Source organism: Cucurbita pepo, chromosome LG10 (assembly GCF_002806865.2).
Source record: "Cucurbita pepo subsp. pepo cultivar mu-cu-16 chromosome LG10, ASM280686v2, whole genome shotgun sequence".
Lineage (NCBI taxonomy): Eukaryota > Viridiplantae > Streptophyta > Magnoliopsida > Cucurbitales > Cucurbitaceae > Cucurbita > Cucurbita pepo.
The window spans coordinates 5,839,143-5,856,898 of NC_036647.1; the positions used below are offsets into that span (position 1 = coordinate 5,839,143).

General features: G+C 34.5%; 2 protein-coding genes and 2 non-coding genes across 7 annotated transcripts; 3 read left to right on the plus strand and 1 right to left on the minus strand.

Moving 5' to 3' along the window:
* Positions 1 to 1,842: 1,842 nt before the first annotated feature.
* On the plus strand, positions 1,843 to 7,166 carry LOC111803242 (putative zinc transporter At3g08650). Of its 2 annotated transcripts, none has more exons than XM_023687563.1 (6): positions 1,843 to 1,963; positions 2,818 to 3,545; positions 3,878 to 4,162; positions 4,655 to 4,783; positions 5,609 to 5,706; positions 5,986 to 7,166. In XM_023687563.1, the coding sequence occupies exons 2-6, from the start codon at positions 3,111 to 3,113 to the stop codon at positions 6,797 to 6,799; spliced, it is 1,761 nt and encodes a 586-aa protein (XP_023543331.1). In that variant the 5' UTR covers positions 1,843 to 1,963; positions 2,818 to 3,110; the 3' UTR covers positions 6,800 to 7,166. The 2 variants fall into 2 exon arrangements, with proteins under 2 accessions (XP_023543331.1, XP_023543332.1); XM_023687564.1 differs by lacking the exon at positions 1,843 to 1,963 and adding an exon at positions 1,981 to 2,514.
* A 1,673-nt stretch (positions 7,167 to 8,839) lies between these two features.
* On the plus strand, positions 8,840 to 8,933 carry TRNAY-GUA. The gene is made up of 2 exons: positions 8,840 to 8,876; positions 8,898 to 8,933. It is a non-coding gene; the product is annotated as a tRNA-Tyr (tRNA).
* Positions 8,934 to 9,243: 310 nt separating this feature from the next.
* Positions 9,244 to 9,341, plus strand: TRNAY-GUA. Its single transcript has 2 exons — positions 9,244 to 9,280; positions 9,302 to 9,341. It is a non-coding gene; the product is annotated as a tRNA-Tyr (tRNA).
* Positions 9,342 to 10,418: 1,077 nt separating this feature from the next.
* On the minus strand, positions 10,419 to 17,192 carry LOC111803243 (KH domain-containing protein At2g38610-like). Of its 3 annotated transcripts, XR_002816361.1 has the most exons (8): positions 16,903 to 17,192; positions 16,674 to 16,762; positions 14,880 to 15,031; positions 12,019 to 12,138; positions 11,779 to 11,895; positions 11,458 to 11,601; positions 10,795 to 11,073; positions 10,419 to 10,611 (listed from the first exon to the last, which is right to left on the minus strand). XR_002816361.1 is itself a non-coding variant. In XM_023687566.1 (7 exons), exons 1-7 carry the CDS (start codon positions 16,980 to 16,982, stop codon positions 10,927 to 10,929), a joined length of 846 nt encoding a protein of 281 aa, XP_023543334.1. In that variant the 5' UTR covers positions 16,983 to 17,192; the 3' UTR covers positions 10,419 to 10,926. The 3 variants fall into 3 exon arrangements, 2 of the variants coding, with proteins under 2 accessions (XP_023543334.1, XP_023543333.1); XM_023687566.1 differs by having other exon boundaries at positions 10,419 to 11,073; positions 12,019 to 12,135; XM_023687565.1 differs by having other exon boundaries at positions 10,419 to 11,073.
* Between the last annotated feature and the right edge of the window lie 564 nt (positions 17,193 to 17,756).

Sequence of the window (17,756 nt, forward strand, 5' to 3'; positions counted from 1 at the left end):
CCATGTGGCAGGAAATTGGATAGGGTCGGAGATGGCTAACATAATCCCCGTCTCAATTCTGATTAGCTAATGAGGAGAAAAAGAGAAAATTCTCTTTAATCTCTCTCCATTCTCGGTTTAAACAGAGATGTCCATAAAAATTCCAATTAAAACCCCAATAGTAAAATGAAATTAATTTTTTTTTTAAATCACCAAATATTAATATATATTTTAACTTTTAATTTATTTTTGTAATAGGTATTTGAACCTTCACTACGCTACCAATTTAGAAATTTAATAATTAACATATAATTTAATTTTATGTGTAATATATCTTTTAATTATATATATATAATTTGAATGATAAAATTAATACAGTTGATTTTTTTTATACGAGTAATTGCGTATTAAAATACATAAGTTGACTCATTTATAGTCATTAAATTGGTATAGTTGACTTAAAATTAAATGAGAAAATATCTCGAAAATTAATAATAATAATAATAAATAGTCTAATTTTCACTCTAATTTTGTCGATTAACATTTTTTTTATTTAATTCTTAGATTTTAAAATGGGAGCATTGTTCTTTGCACTAATTACTCACTTTTGTCATTGATGTTATTTTAATTAATTAATTTTAAAATAATATTACTAATTTTTCATCAATATTGAAATTAATTTAAAATGTTATATTATAATTATTTTTAATTAATTAATTAAAAGTTAACTTATAAGCTAATAGCTAAATTTCAAAACTAGGATTCTTCCTCGAGTTATTTGATTCATTTGCTTAAATTTTTATTTTTAATAAAAATAAAATTTGATTTGTAAAAAATTTATTTACTTATTTTCGACTCAATTTCAAAATCTATTTTAAAAATAGTTAATTAATGTTATTAATAATAATAAAAAAAAAACTATAAAATTAAATAAAAAAAAATAAATATATGCATGAAAAAAATATATTTTAAAATTAATGAAAAAATTATGGAATTTTTATTACTTAATTTTTTTTAAATACTCCTAAGAAAAAAATAGTTAAAAATAAAAATAAAAAAGAAGTAAATGGGACAAATATGGAATATTCTTTTTCCATATTATTCCGTTGACTAAATAAAAAACACTCAAAAGTCGTCTGTTTTGGATCAAAACAGTGTGCTGTTTTTCTCTCTCTAATTTTTATTATTTTTTTAATATTTCCAATTCTATATTTTTTTTCCTTAAATTAATTAATTTAAATTATATATAATTTTTCCTAATCCATATTTAAAGTTGAATATATTTCTAAATTGAATTTGGTATTTAATAGATTTAATTTTTAAATTAATTTATGTGATCCCTTACTAAAATTTAAATTTTATATTTAATATATTGAATTTATTCGTTTACCTGTTTAAATGTCTAAAATATTATTAACTTTCGTGAATAATTATTATTTTTTAAATTAAATTTATCTAAAAGTTTTCAAAATTTGTTTTTATTGTTAGAATTTAAATTCCAATTCAAATGTTCTCATTAAAAAAAAAAAAAAAAGGATAAATAATAGTTTCAAAATAAACCTTTTTTAAACAAAATATTTATTAAAATAGAAATTTACAAATTTTTTAAAATATATATAAAAAAAAATTAATAAAAAACCGAACCAATAATTTAACGTTATATTTTCCTTCCTGAAATATTCTCTTTTTAAATTTAAAAAAAAAAAAAAATCGATAATATTATTAAGCTATATTATACGCATATTCAATTTAATAAAAATTGAGGGACATAATTGAAATATTTGAAAGTTGAGGGACTAAACCATAAATTATATAAATTTTTGAAGGGGGTTATTTTTGTCCCAAATTAAGATCGGCGGTGAGGTGAAGTTTCCTATTATTCCAACAACCACGTTAAGAAGAAAACCGCTCTTTTTCTCATTCGCCCAAAGTTTGAAGTCTGGGGACCGCCATTTTTTGTTCTTCATTTCTCCAATTCTTCAATGTAAGTTCAATTTCCCCTTCCTTTCTTTTTAGTTTTTCGTCTTTGATTCATCTGTAATTCCCATGTCTGTTCTTGTTTCAATTTCAACTTGTTAGGGTTCTGTTTGCGTTGTGTTCATTGCCTTCAATTTCATTCAAGAATGCGTTTCTTCCCTTCTTTATTTTTCTGGTCATTCTTTAAAGGAATTGTTTGAAATGCCTATAAGGTGTTGGGAAATTCTGTTTCGTGGGTTTGATCAAGGAATTGGTTGATTCTAGCGTTGCTTTTGTTCAATGAAAAATTGGGATATTGTGGAATAATGTCTGGCATTTTGATAGCTGTTCTTTCTTTTGGTACATTTAATGATGGGATTGTTGTTGACGTTGTGGTTAGCGTCCATTGCTCATCCTCTGTAAACCATTTCTTTTTGTATTTTGTGGAAGGGATTTTCGATGGATGGTTATTGTCCTTCGCATTGTCCTTTCTTTTTGTTATTTAATTTGTATTTTGGACAAGGTTTTTGCGAATTTGTATGAGTCTGTTGATGGACGATTGGATTGGCTACCTTTTAGGTGAATCTATCTCAACACCTCTTTTTTTTTTTTTTTTTTTATTGCCCTGCTTTCTGTATCTTCGTTTCTTTTTTTTAACAATTGGATCTGCTAATAGTATCTCTTATGATTTAGAAATACGAATACCATTCATGGTGTCTATTTTGATGTATGTACTCAACTTGCATCTCGGTTGACACTCTGTGAAAGTGAAGATCATAAACACCATGGTTCTATTGTTGAGAAATTTTGTATTTTTTTCTCATTTTTGGTAGATAATGTTGAAACAAACTTTTTATTTTATGATCATTCTTTGATTCACAGCATAGCTGAAAGGCGTCTCCCTAGCGTTAATCTAACAAGAGAAGGTGGTTTTTAAAATTTTGAAGTGAAGGATGCCTGCAGCTCCTGGAAGTTTTATGCTATAAGCTCCTTGACTAGGAAACAGTGTCTGATGCTCTTTTAGGATTGTGGTGAAGTAGTAAAGACCGTTCTATCTGGTGCTTGGGAGATTGGGCAAATTTGTGTTCCTAATTATCTCCGTGAGAAGATCACTGTTCATCCGACCAATTCATGAAGTTGTAATCACCGAGTGAAATCTGCTTGAGAAAGAAAAAATGAAAGTGGCTTTTAAGCATGTTCTGCTGTTTTCTCTACTGTCCTTATTGTTCTGTGGTCGTGCTATAGCTGAGTTTGAACAAGGGAATTCACAAAAGATAATATCTGCCCCAGATAAAGATGGAATAAAAGTTATCGATGGCTCTGGTACAGAGAATTTGTTGCTGCATGAGAGAAAAGGAGGGAGTAGAGTTTCAGTATCGACTGTTGCAGTATTTACATTAGCCATGGCTGCTGCCACTGGTTTAGGTGCTGTTCCATTCTTCTTTGTGGAACTCGATCCACAGTGGGCTGGTATATGCAATGGAATGGCTTCTGGGGTGATGTTGTCTGCAAGCTTTGATCTTATTCAAGAAGGGCAGGAACATGGTGCCGGCAATTGGGTGGTAATTGGGATTTTGGCTGGTGGAATTTTTATTTGGCTTTGTAAGAAGGTGATGGACCCTATCTTTCTACTTTTATATTATTTTATCCTAGCCCTTAAGATTTTACCATGTAAATTTGGTTGCTGCTTCTTGGGCATTCTCTACTTTTGCCGAATGTTAATGTGGAGGAGTCTTAAATTATCATGCTTTTTTTTTTTCCTTTTAATATAAAACAAGATGGAATTGTCGGCTCATACCTTATCTTTTGTATAGTATACTTAAAGTTAATCTGCTCAGATTGCTGTGTTTGTTTTAAACCCGTGTTTTTATCCATTTGTTATCCCAATCATTTGATTAATGCATCAAGATCTCATTTCTTCTTGTTATATGTTGATTTTCAGTTTCTTGAACAGTATGGTGAAGTGAGTATGTTGGATATAAAAGGTGCAGATGCAACTAAAGTTATTCTTATAATTGGGATAATGACTCTTCATTCATTTGGTGAGGGCTCTGGTGTTGGTGTTTCTTTTGCTGGGTCAAAGGGTTTCTCTCAAGGTCTTTTGGTGACTTTAGCTATCGCTGTGCATAATATACCTGAGGGATTAGCTGTAAGTATGGTTCTTGCCTCAAGGGGTGTCTCACCACAGAATGCCTTATTATGGAGTGTGATTACATCATTACCGCAGGTATTGCATTTATAAAATGTTAACTTGTTTATCCTCTATGAAAAGAACATTATGCCACGTGGACAAGAATTTATATGTTCAAATTCACAAGACTACAGTCAGCATTTTTAGATTGTTTTGGAGTGATCTTTTTTTTGGTATGCTTCGACATCTTAACCAGATTTGATATCCAAACTCAGTGGTTTGATTTCTTTCAGAACAGTTTTAATTATTTTTCATAATGAAGGTTCATGTGCCTGGGTGGCATGTTGGATAGCCCATTACATTATCAAATGCTTATTCTTTGAATGTTTTCATTATATTTAATCCATAATCTCCGTTATCTACCCGTCACGTCAGTAGATTCTAATAACTATCCAGAGAATCTACAATTTATTGCATTGTAAGTTAGTGCTTAATGTTGTGATTGTCATGAAAAATTCTATTTTGTCTCTCCTTAAATGCGGTTGTATAATTTGAGTTTTTAACTATGTTGCAATTTAAATGTCTCAGCCTATTGTAGCAGTTCCCTCTTTCATATGTGCTGATGCATTTAATAAGTTCCTTCCCTTCTGTACGGGCTTTGCTGCTGGATGTATGATATGGATGGTGATCGCAGAAGTACTCCCAGATGCATTTAAGGTACTCTCAGCTTTTAGATCGTCAATTTCATGTTTTTCCCCTATCAACCTGGAATGTAGACTGAGAAAATTGAGGGGGTCTAAATTCTCTGCCCTAAAAATGATTTACATTTAACTTATTCTTCTAAATAGAACTATTAAGGGGTGTCTGGGTGGCATGAACTTAGGAATTTTGGAGATGCTCTAGCTCCACAAGGTCTTAGGAATTTTCGAGATGCACTAGCTCCGCAAGGTCTTAGGAATCTACTTGAAACTCTTGTTGTCCCGCAAACTGGCATTGGGGTGGGTGAAGCCTAACCATAGATCAAAGGGAGTTGGGCAAAAGTACATGCAAGAGAATGAGTCTCCTGATGCCTAGTTATCTGTAAAAGAAAGATCTGACTATCATTGAACATTTCCATGGCTCAGTAGTCGAATTGTGGTCACTCTTGTGATATTCTAAATTGTCTGAGCCCGAGTTTGAACCTCTTGTGATATTCTTTTTAACTGTTCGTTATTCTTATTTCTTGAAAATGAAATTTTAACTGTGTAAAGTTTAGCTTTATGCTATTAGTGAGAACTTTGTGCGATGATGTTAAGATTTGCTTCATTCATGTATAGTAGTTTTGTTACTTTAATATCAAACAGGCGAGCATCTATTGGACTGATTATCTGGTGTTTGTATACTATTTCTGCTCTGTCTTAATTTCTATTTTGTTTATTCAAGAAGTTTGTGTTATATTAAAAGATCGAGGGAATTTGGAATCATATGAAGTGGGTTTACTGCTAAAGAGTTATTTAACTGCTGGGATTGTAATTTTGGTTTTCTCTGCTTTAATGGTGACAGGAAGCCTCACCATCACAAGTTGCATCCGCAGCCACACTTTCTGTGGCGTTCATGGAAGCTCTAGGCACATTGTTCCAGAGTTTCACCCGTGAATACAAGTGAGTTTAAAATATTTGAACTTCATATCGTTTTTTTCCTACTCTATTGTCTTTAGAACCTACCTTTGCGAGAAAAAAATGATTACATTCTAGGAAAGGGCTATTAAAAGTTGGCATGCATGATGAAAATCATTTGATTATTAGCTTAGCTAACAATGAAGTCAGAAGTGCTTGCTGGTTGTGTGCAAAAATTGGCTTAATATCGTTCTGAATACTCGACTATGTAGTTGTCCTTGCTATTTTCTTCCAATTGATCAATTCGATATTTTTGTATTTCAGCTCTGAAGTTGTTTCTGGCTTCTTTGTTTCCTTACTTTTTGGCGTCGGACCATTACTCGGTGGTCTTGTTCTAGTTGCATTTGCTCTTGCTTTCCATCTTCAGCATGCCCTTCTCATGGGTGCTGCTTCTGGGATTGCTTTCATCCTCGGTGCCTGGCGACCGATGCAGCTACTATTTTCTTCAAAAATGGATTTCATCCCTCTCGTAATCCTTTTGATTTTAGGAGCGGTACTCGTCCACTTCTCGAATTCCAGTCTTCTGAAGCTTGCTGGCGGGAAAAGAGCTTCAGTGAATGATTTACCTGCTTCAACTAATTTTTCAGTAAGTGTGCACACCCTTCAATCTTTCCTATCATGTGGAGCAGTTGCATTTCATGCTTTAGCCGAAGGGCTTGCACTAGGAGTTGCTGCACCGAAAGCTTACGGATTCGGTCGTCACATGGTTCTTCCTGTTTCTCTACATGGCCTCCCTCGGGGCGCAGCAGTAGCTAGTTGTGTATTTGGGGCGACTGATAACTGGCATGGATCTCTCATGAGTGCAGCCCTCATTGGATTCGTTGGTCCAATCTCTGCCATTGGAGCCATACTTGCAGGTATCGACTACAGCGGGTTAGATCACGTGATGGTGCTGGCTTGTGGAGGGTTACTTCCGAGCTTCGGAAGTATAATCAAAAGAGCAATGCAATTGGATACACAGAAAAGTAGCAGCGGACTTGTGCTTGGTTTGGGGTTCGCTATCTTGTGTTTGATGTGCACCAAGCTGGTTTGCTTGCACACGCCTTACTGCAACTCTGCACCAGAGGCAGTTAGATGACGAGCGAGCGAGCGGGTTTGTCGTCTTTGTAATTATTTTGGCAGGTCGTTGCGGCATGCTGCTGCTGCTGCTGCTGCTGCTTGCAAAGGGATACACATTTTTGAATTGTAGCACACCCATGAGTTTAAAGAGCAACTCATGGCAGTGGTTTTTAGTCAAATTTGCAAGGGAAAGAGGAGAGGGAGGGAGGCAGCGGCCAATTTCTAGAGGTGTATGTTTAAGTTCTTCTATACCACAGGGGTTCTGATTTATCTTTTCATACCTTAGGAATTTTAGATTACTTTTCTTATATTTTGAATAATTTTTTATATTTTGAATAATTTCAATACCGTAACAGTTCAACGTAGATATTATTTTCTTTGGAATTTTCCTTTTAGGTTTCTCAAGATTTTTAATACGTGTCTACTAGGGAGAGGTTTTCACATTATTGTAAAGAATGTTTCGTTCCCCTCAAGGTTTTTAAAACGTGTCTAGAATGTTTCGTTCCCTTCAAGGTTTTTAAAATGCATCTACTAAGGAGAGGATTTTTACACTTGTAAAAAAAAATGTTTTGTTTCCCTCCGGTTTTAAAACGCGTTTGCTAGAGAGATGTTTTCACATCATTGTAAAGAATGTTTAAATTTTTTTCTTATAACTAATATATATATCTTGCTTTTGCTTTTGAATGTACTAAATATTTGTATAGAGTCGTTTTCTGCAAAAAGAAAATGAAAATTATAGTAGGAATAAAGAAGAAATAGGTGACATGGATGTGGACGGAGAATGCCGCTCCACCCCATAGATATATCTAATCTCAACCCAACTCGATCTAACTCGACCACCCTAAAATTAGAAATTATAAGAAAAAGAAAAAGAAAGGATTTTTTGTTTTCATAAGCATTAAAACTTCTCACTGTTACAAGCAAAGTAAAATGATCCTTAAAACCATAGTCACAGAGCATTGAGCATATATTAGCAATGGAGACAAAGCATTGTAGAAAGGCATTGTCGTACGAACAATGGACTTCTACAATGATATGATCATTTTTATTTTGAGTATAAGCTCTCGTAATTTGCTTTTTGATTTTTCTCTTAATTAGCCAACGTGGAACTCCAACAATCCTTAGCCATCTTCCCCGAACAAAATATTGCATTGAGTCTCCCCTTAAATAATGATATTTATCCGTCTAGCACTACCTAGACGACTGATCTTCTTAAGAGTATACATCACTACAACTTCAAATCTCATAATTTCTTTGTTCAATACTCGAGAATTCTATTGACATGATTAAGTTATGATCAGGGCATGACTGATACCAACAATATGAACAAGGAATCTTCATAATGGTATGATATTGTCCATTTTAAGTACAGACTCTCGTGATTTTGCTTTTAAGTTTCTCAAAATGTCTCATACTAATTGAAGTAATGTCCCTAACTTACCCATAATCTTCTTCTCTAATTAGTCAACGTGGGACTTCAACGAACTAAACATCATGCTACCGAGAACATTGGTCAAACGTCTCAACACCACATGAGTTCAATCCCAATCAAAGTTACTGCTAGCCCCCGAGTCATGACGTTCAACAATGTGGGAGGTGGCTTGTTGAGGGTTTCAAATTTCGGATCCATCTTCTTTCAACTTGATCAAGCCATTCAAGGGTTTAATCCCAACGATCCCGGTTGCTAATCCAACACTACAAAGATGGTTCGTTTGTAAACAAAGGTTCGATCTAAGATTGTGAAAATGCATCGAGTTCAAACATATGACCAGTGAAACAACTCGCAAAGATTCCAAAAAGCTGCTTGGTGTCATGGTCATGCTTGTTCAGGACGTGTTGCGTGTGACCGCATACTCATGTTATGTTAAACTGTTTTATCTACTTTCATGTTCTATTATTTTATTATTATATTTTCGGTGTGTATTACTCAGCAAAATCATGTGTACTCCGACATAAAATACCTCAAAATCTCCTCCGACCAAGTTTAAGGATATTATTGAAACTATTTTAACAGTTCAAGGATTTTGTTTATACTAGGGTATGGAATAATTATAGAAATCCGACCTTAGCTCAGTTGGTAGAGCGGAGGACTGTAGTGGTTAATGAATTCCAAAGCCATCCTTAGGTCACTGGTTCGAATCCGGTAGGTCGGATTTTTTGAGAGGTTAATGTATACGTTCAAGGATATTATTGAAACTATTTTAACGGTTCAAGGATTTTGTTTATACTAGGGTATGAAATAATTGTAGAAATCCGACTTAGCTCAGTTGGTAGAGTGGAGGACTTAGGTCACTGGTTTGAATCCGGTAGGTCGGATTTTTTGAGAGGTGGTTTTTAATGTATGCGTTTAAGGATATTATTGAAACTATTTTAACGGTTTAGGGATGTTTTTATTAATTTAATTTTATGTATATTAATTTTGTTGATTTTGTTTATACTAGGGTATGAAATAATCATAGAAATCCGACCTTAGCTCAATTGGTAGAGCGGAGGACTGTAGTGGTTGAAGAATCCCAAATTCATCCTTAGGTCGGTCACTGGTTCGAATTCAGTAGGTCGAATTTTTCGAGAGGTTTAATGAATCATAGAAATCCGACCCTTAGCTCAGTTGGTAGAGCGAAGGAAATATTTTTATTAATTTAATTTTTTATATATATTAATTTTGTTGATTTTGTTTATACTAGGATATGGAATAATTATAGAAATCCGACCTTAGCTTAGTTGGTAGAGCGGAGGATTGTAACGGTTAGAAGATTGTAGTGGTTGAAGAATCCCAAAGTCATCCTTAGGTCGCTAGTTCGAATTGACATAATATTTTTGCATATGGGTCCAAAAAAAATGTCTAGGTTAGCAATGACGATTTATGCTAGCTTTAGCAATGACGATTTATGCTAGCTTTAGCAATGACGATTTATGCTAGCTTTATGAGCTCATCAGTCAAACTTAATCCAGTCATTGAACCGAAATCTCAATTCAATCACAACATTATCCAAAAGTCAATCCAAACCGACCCACGTGGACGATAGAACTAATAAGTGACAGTAAACGTATGTCCAAATTTTGAACCTCGAGACAAGTCGATGCCGATTTATGCTACCTTTATGAGTTTACCAATCAAACTTAATCTGCTCGGTTGATTGTTCACTTCCCTTGAACCGAAATCTCAATTCAATCACAACATTATTTAAAAGTCAATCCAAACCAATCCACGTACACTCNAAAAAAAAAAAAAAAAAAAAAAAAAAAAAAAAAAAAAAAAAAAAAAAAAAAAAAAGCGAAAAAATGCATCCAAAACAACTAAGCACGTGGCCAATAGAGCTAACAAGTAACGGTAAACATATCTCCACAATTCAAACCTCGAGACAGATCAATGCCGATTTATGCTACCTTTATGAGTTTATCAATCAAACTTCATCCGTTCAGTTGATTGTTCACTTCCCTTGAATGGAAGTCTCAATTCAATCACAACATTATTCAAAAGTCAATCCAAATCGACCCACCTACACTCTTAATGGTCCAAAAACATAGCAAAAAGTACATCGAGAACAACTAAACAGTACGTGTCGGAAAAGTCGAGGCATATGTTCACAACTTTTACAGCAAATGGAAAAAAAGAGAGGAGAATCATATTCTGAAACTTGATAGCAAACACAAACTGAGCAGCACATTGATTGAGTTTTTGCACTGTTCTTTCATATATCATTCCAAAAATATAATTGACACTGACATTGCTTACATTACAACACCTAAGAAATATCAAACAATATTACATTCATCACTTCCTAATGTTTTTGCATTAATAATGTAAAACTACACACTCCTCAGCAGTCCCTAACACAAGAATAAATCCAATGAATATACTAACTTTGTTGGAATAACTGACCTATTCAAACCTACACTCAACATATAATCCATCCCCTATTGTTTTTTTTTTTTTCCTTTTCACTCTTTTTTTTTTAACTTTTTCCAGTCTTTCTGTCAAGAATATTAAAGGAACACAGAGAGAAGGCTCACCTGGAACTGAAGTTACGCCTCCCCTTACTCCTAGCTACGTCACACGGTCGGTCAGATTCACATCGAGTTATACAAGTGACTGAATTCTGGACTGGGGTAGAAATTCTTTAAGGTAAGAAAGGATATGAGCACTTAACGACCTGTTTTGGCACGTTTCATTCCGCTTGAGTTGAATGGAGAGACGCTACCACCAGGTCCTGGACTGTCTTCTCTGAAACTTGAATTTAGCATAGCGAGTTCGCGTAGCTGCTGCCTTTTTATGTAATCTTGGCTCTCATCCTGCAAGTTGATGATTCATATGCCAGAAGAATCAGAAGTCTGTTAGAACACAGCGTGTTCGGGGAAAAGAAAAAAGAAAAATCTGAATCGATTGCATCAAAGGATGAGCAATGCAAAAAATCCATGAGGGGTTGATGATTAACATGGGTAAGAATGATAACTTGGCCCATTGATTCAAGAAAGGTTCTTGAAAGCAGCTTTAGTTTCATAAACAAGTAAATGAGTAATAGAACAAGGCTTCGAGTAAAATAAATATAAAGGTGTATGCTTATAAATTTCTTCCACAACATGATGATTTTAGTGGGAAGTACTTTTGAGCATGAAAAGAGTGACTTTGGCCAGCCAAAATCGCTCGAAAAACGTAACCAAGGTAAGAAAATATACCACGGGTTTGAGCAGTTCTTCAATAATTTCTTGTGCCTGTCTGAGCCTTATATCAACAATATTAGCTGGTAAATCTGCCTCAATCAAGATGTGCAGTGGTTCGTTCAAGTGCTCGTAGCCGGGTCGTCCCCGTAACTTCTCTTCCTTGACAATGTAAAAGTTAAACAAATTAAGTACGAATACAATTTATAACCAATACTACTGCTTAACAGAATGATAACAATCCAATGAGAGAAGCAAAATATCACTACAATAGTCTTGATTCTTGAGAGATCCATCATATGATACATTGATTCCAAATTAGAGATACCCTTATAGTACCTTGTCTGGATCCTTTACCGAGCCTTTCCCTCGAATGTATACACGACAACCTGTAGTAACTTCCACACGTTTCAACGAGTTGCCCCGAGGACCCAAAAGCCGCCCTACAAAATTGAACTGACATCCACAAAGAGCAGAAACTTCAAGTATTAATATATAGGTTTGTGTACGTACAGGTCGTACAAACCGGCTAGCGTATGACCAGCAAACAAAAAACATCTGTACTTCGACAGAACATACATTGGGGTAAGTATCCACAGGTATTTCCAAACGTAGAATTCTCTTCACGGTGAGCGAACTAGGACTCGCAGGTGCACTTTGCCAGTCCATTGTCATTCCGGTGGCTCTACTTAATCTCTGCTGTATGTTTCAAAAGGTTCTACCATATTAATACAACTTTTTTAAAACAAAACCATCCTGAAGACTAATTAACATAGAAAGAATTTAATTCTATATGAATATAACAGGATATGAGGACTGGAAGTGCAGGAGATATCAGTATGCAACGATCAAATAATCAATCATGGGGTCCAAAATGAAGATGAAAGAACTGCAACAGAAAAAAGTAGCCTGGAAAAACATTATCATAATGCCATCTATATATTTGAAACATTCTTCAATAGTTCTTGTAATAACTTCGAATAATGTTACATCAAGAGGCCAACTTTTGCTAGAAACATTGGGATTATCCAGATTTGTTACTAATTCTTTTTTTCTTTCTTCTTCTTCTTCTTCTTTGGTCTTATAGATGATGCTTTCAGTTGAGTTTTATAGTGGAGAACCAATAAGCGTAACCCGTGCAAGGCAATCCTCAAGAATGGCGAAGAATTTTTTGGCCACTCAAACGAGAAAGTAGAAAAATAGTGAAATATATTCATTATCACAAGCCTAAACATGGAGCCAAATATATTCATTATCACAAGCCTAAACATGGAGCCAAAGAAATCCTCTTCACACTTCTTTTATTTTTAAGTCATTGGAGTATGATTTTCAAGATTGGAAGTTTACATGCTAGAAAAGTACTCACGGCTATTAGCTCCTAACATAGGCGTGAGATCCCACATCGGTTGAAGAAGAGAACGAAGCATCCTTTATAAGGGTGCGGAAATCTCTCCCTAGCAAACGCGTTTTAAAAACCTTGAGGGGAAGCCCGAAAGGGAAAGCCCAAAGAGGACAACATTTGCTAGCGGTGGGCTTGGGTTGTTACAATAGGCAAGTTTCACTTTTTGTAATTCTCTCTCTTTTTTTTCTTTTTTTGTTTGTTTGTTTGTATGTATTCCCTGGTAGATTTAGTTCTTTCAATGAAAGCACAGTTTCATACCGAAAAAAATAATAAGTTTCACGTTTTTTCTCATCTATGAGAGTAAATTAGATCTTAGTAAGCAAATTAATTAGACTTATTACGATCTTATTGAGAACGAACAAACGAACAAACACACAAAAATAAGAAGATTAACAAATGGAAAAGAAACTATCAATTTCATGAGACGTGTTCAACTCAAGAACAAATACCGAGTTAAAGACAAATTCAAGTCCGCTCCTTCTCTCGCTGCATATATTCCCAAAATTCATATTAAATAAAACAACGAACAAACTTTTGTAATTAGCTATAAATAATGGCACACTGCAACATTTGTTGCAGCCCCAATCCCTCAAGCTATGAGCCTACTTTAGAGGGAGAATTACAATGTTACCTTCAAACTATCGGGTAACAATGATGGCATATGTTAGCCTATATATCAAAACATACTAAAATTGTACTCAAAATGATGAGATCAACAGGTATCAGGAGTACCAATGGAGTTTTGATGCTAAAATAGTAATTACCTCCTGAGGAAGACCATTCCAGCCACTCAAACCTGTGGTACTAACATTAGATATAAGGTTTNTTCAATAGTTCTTGTAATAACTTCGAATAATGTTACATCAAGAGGCCAACTTTTGCTAGAAACATTGGGATTATCCAGATTTGTTACTAATTCTTTTTTTCTTTCTTCTTCTTCTTCTTCTTTGGTCTTATAGATGATGCTTTCAGTTGAGTTTTATAGTGGAGAACCAATAAGCGTAACCCGTGCAAGGCAATCCTCAAGAATGGCGAAGAATTTTTTGGCCACTCAAACGAGAAAGTAGAAAAATAGTGAAATATATTCATTATCACAAGCCTAAACATGGAGCCAAATATATTCATTATCACAAGCCTAAACATGGAGCCAAAGAAATCCTCTTCACACTTCTTTTATTTTTAAGTCATTGGAGTATGATTTTCAAGATTGGAAGTTTACATGCTAGAAAAGTACTCACGGCTATTAGCTCCTAACATAGGCGTGAGATCCCACATCGGTTGAAGAAGAGAACGAAGCATCCTTTATAAGGGTGCGGAAATCTCTCCCTAGCAAACGCGTTTTAAAAACCTTGAGGGGAAGCCCGAAAGGGAAAGCCCAAAGAGGACAACATTTGCTAGCGGTGGGCTTGGGTTGTTACAATAGGCAAGTTTCACTTTTTGTAATTCTCTCTCTTTTTTTTCTTTTTTTGTTTGTTTGTTTGTATGTATTCCCTGGTAGATTTAGTTCTTTCAATGAAAGCACAGTTTCATACCGAAAAAAATAATAAGTTTCACGTTTTTTCTCATCTATGAGAGTAAATTAGATCTTAGTAAGCAAATTAATTAGACTTATTACGATCTTATTGAGAACGAACAAACGAACAAACACACAAAAATAAGAAGATTAACAAATGGAAAAGAAACTATCAATTTCATGAGACGTGTTCAACTCAAGAACAAATACCGAGTTAAAGACAAATTCAAGTCCGCTCCTTCTCTCGCTGCATATATTCCCAAAATTCATATTAAATAAAACAACGAACAAACTTTTGTAATTAGCTATAAATAATGGCACACTGCAACATTTGTTGCAGCCCCAATCCCTCAAGCTATGAGCCTACTTTAGAGGGAGAATTACAATGTTACCTTCAAACTATCGGGTAACAATGATGGCATATGTTAGCCTATATATCAAAACATACTAAAATTGTACTCAAAATGATGAGATCAACAGGTATCAGGAGTACCAATGGAGTTTTGATGCTAAAATAGTAATTACCTCCTGAGGAAGACCATTCCAGCCACTCAAACCTGTGGTACTAACATTAGATATAAGGTTTGAAGAAGCCATTGGACTAGGACTTCTATGCCGAAGCCTATCGAGGTCACAGAAACCCTGGTTGGACATCATTCCAGAAACCCGCAATATTTCTGCATTTAAAGAGCTTGCTGTTAGAAGTTACCGACAGAATTGAAAAGCAGAAACATACCAAAAGGAAGACATAGAAATATATTTGTGCATTAAGTACAGAGAAGAATACTTATAAACAAAACCGAACTCTATAACAAGATCAATTAGGAAGTGCAAATAAATACTATGCTGCTCAGAGCAGGATGAAGTTCATCAACATCCAATATGGCAATTTAAATGGAGGTCGAAACTTGAGCCTTGGAGCATTACGTGACTATCAAACGCCAAAGAATCCAAGGACAACTCCGTAAGTTCGAACAGCACTAGACTTAGAACTCAAAAATGCAAGAGGTACAACCTAAAGAATAGATCCTGATCGAGGAAGCTCTTACACAAGAACTAATACTAGCACCATTTTTTTTATTCGCACATTGATTTCTAAAACTACTACATATTTCGGGGCCTTAAATGATTAACCTTCACTTGAAAGGCTTTTCCACATTCAACATCCAGCCTCCAGTTCTTATGTCAAAGACTAAGGTATAGTGAATGACCAAAAAAGAACAGATTGTCAGCATGAGATTGCCGCATCACCAATTTGGATGAATTCAAACCTCCGCTACTGATGAATAGATTAAATATTGGGTCCAAATGGAACCACCACTTCATGATACAGCTAAGATTTGAAGACGAAGTCCACTTGTTTCATTCTTTACAATATTTTCAAATTATAAATAATTACTCCCTATTTCAAAAATAATCTTTATTTTTTCAAAATTACACGTTTTTGTAAATAACTCAAAATTACTTTTAGAGTAGAAAAATCGTTAAAATGTTAAATGAAAGGTCAGGACTCGCAACGTAATTGTGCATCACTTATTCTCACCCTCGAGAGTCAGCCCACTAGAACTTGGGTCATCTAGTCTCATTTCTCATAAAAAAAAATTTAGAAAAATGTGATATAGAGAAAATTTTAGAAAGTGTTTGGAAATCGTTGACAGCGTATAATATGGGTAGGAAGAATTAACAACTAGACACATTTCCTATAATATACTTCGAGGTATTTTAGCTTTAACAAATGTAGACATGATTTCAGTGAACAATCATATACCCCCGTATTGACATAACAAGAACTAATGAATATCTAATAACATTCTAAACCAAACTTAATGACTTAAACCTTCAATTCTTATAACACAAAAAGCTTGAAAATCGCTTTTCGAAGCTTAATGTATGTACGAGGCTTTTGGTCTTTCAATGGTATATTAGTTCATGACAGTGATACATCAGAAGAGACTTTTGTACAAGATATTAGTATAAAGAATGCATAACTCTCCAAAACTTAAGAAGAAAAATCTAACAGAATGGATGTGTACTAGAAGAATTAAGCACCCAACAAGAGTAGCTAAGATTTTCCCAGCACTCAAAAGAGCAGAACTCCACAAAACCAGATTCAATAAAGTGAAATAGATTATCCAAGACTAACATATGCACAATTCAACAGTCAACCCCGAGGGCAAAGAGAGCAATCGCTAATGATAGTAAAGAAGAAAAGGAGAAGTTCACCAGCTTCACCGATCTAGACATACACATAAACACCGCCGCAACAATTAAGCACTGAAATAAATTCAGGAACACCAAAAATTCAGAGAAGAGCACTACCTTGATTCAAAAGTCGGCTACAGATCGGAAGAACTTGCATGAAGGGGCCGAACTTCTGATGCTCCGCTAGTAGCTCCGACAAGTACTGACTAAAGATTAAAAAACAAAGAACCAAAGGGGGGATTGATTATTCAATTAGTAATCTCAGCTTTAACAAGCTGAGCAAACTCTAGAATCGTTAAATTAAACAGAAGGAAAATTCTCGGAAGTGGATTATCCGAGGTGGTACCTGTCTCCATCAGGAGTAGTCCTGATGTGAGGCGAAGCAGTTCTTGCAGGGGAGAAGTTGGTACCGTACATACCGGACATGGCCTTTTGCTATTGAACTGTGAGCAGAAATGGATGTTCTGAGAATCGGAGGATTGGGAAATGGAAGAGGGATGTCGGAAGAATGAGACGGCGATGTCGCCGGAGAAGACGGTGGATAAGAACAGTTCCGACGAGGGAGGCGGAGGCAGAGGTCAGGAGTAAAAGGGTGGACGCCTGTAAATATACGGAAGCTGAAATGAGGAAAATCTATGATTGTAAATTGTCGTCGTTTTCTTTTCTTTCTTTATTTATTTATTTATTTTATTTATTTTATTTTATTTTTTGTGAGTGAAATAATGGAAACTAAAATCAAATTTAGTAAGCTTAAGAAATTAAGTTAAATTAAAAATAACAAATAAAAAAGCAAATATGTTAAGTGGTTATAATGATTTAATTATAAGTTTATTTTTAAATTGTAAATTAAACTTTTAAATCATAAAATTTAAATTTATTTTTAAAATAATTAAATATGTCTGTTCGACTATATTTTAAAGATTGTGAACTTAGTAGATTGAAAGATCTCACATGCGTTCGAGAGGAGAACGAAGTATTTATTATAAGGGTGTGGAAACTTCTCTGTAACATACGCGTTTTAGAATTGTGAGGTATTAACGGGTTAAAGTGGACAACTTAAGGAGCTTATGAAAAATAATTGAATTGAGTCGGTTGATGGGGAGCTTGTAGCTTATGGGCTTCGGTCGACGGATTTGAATAACCATGAGGAAAGAAATAATTAATATGAAATAAGTTGGTATATATATATATATATATATA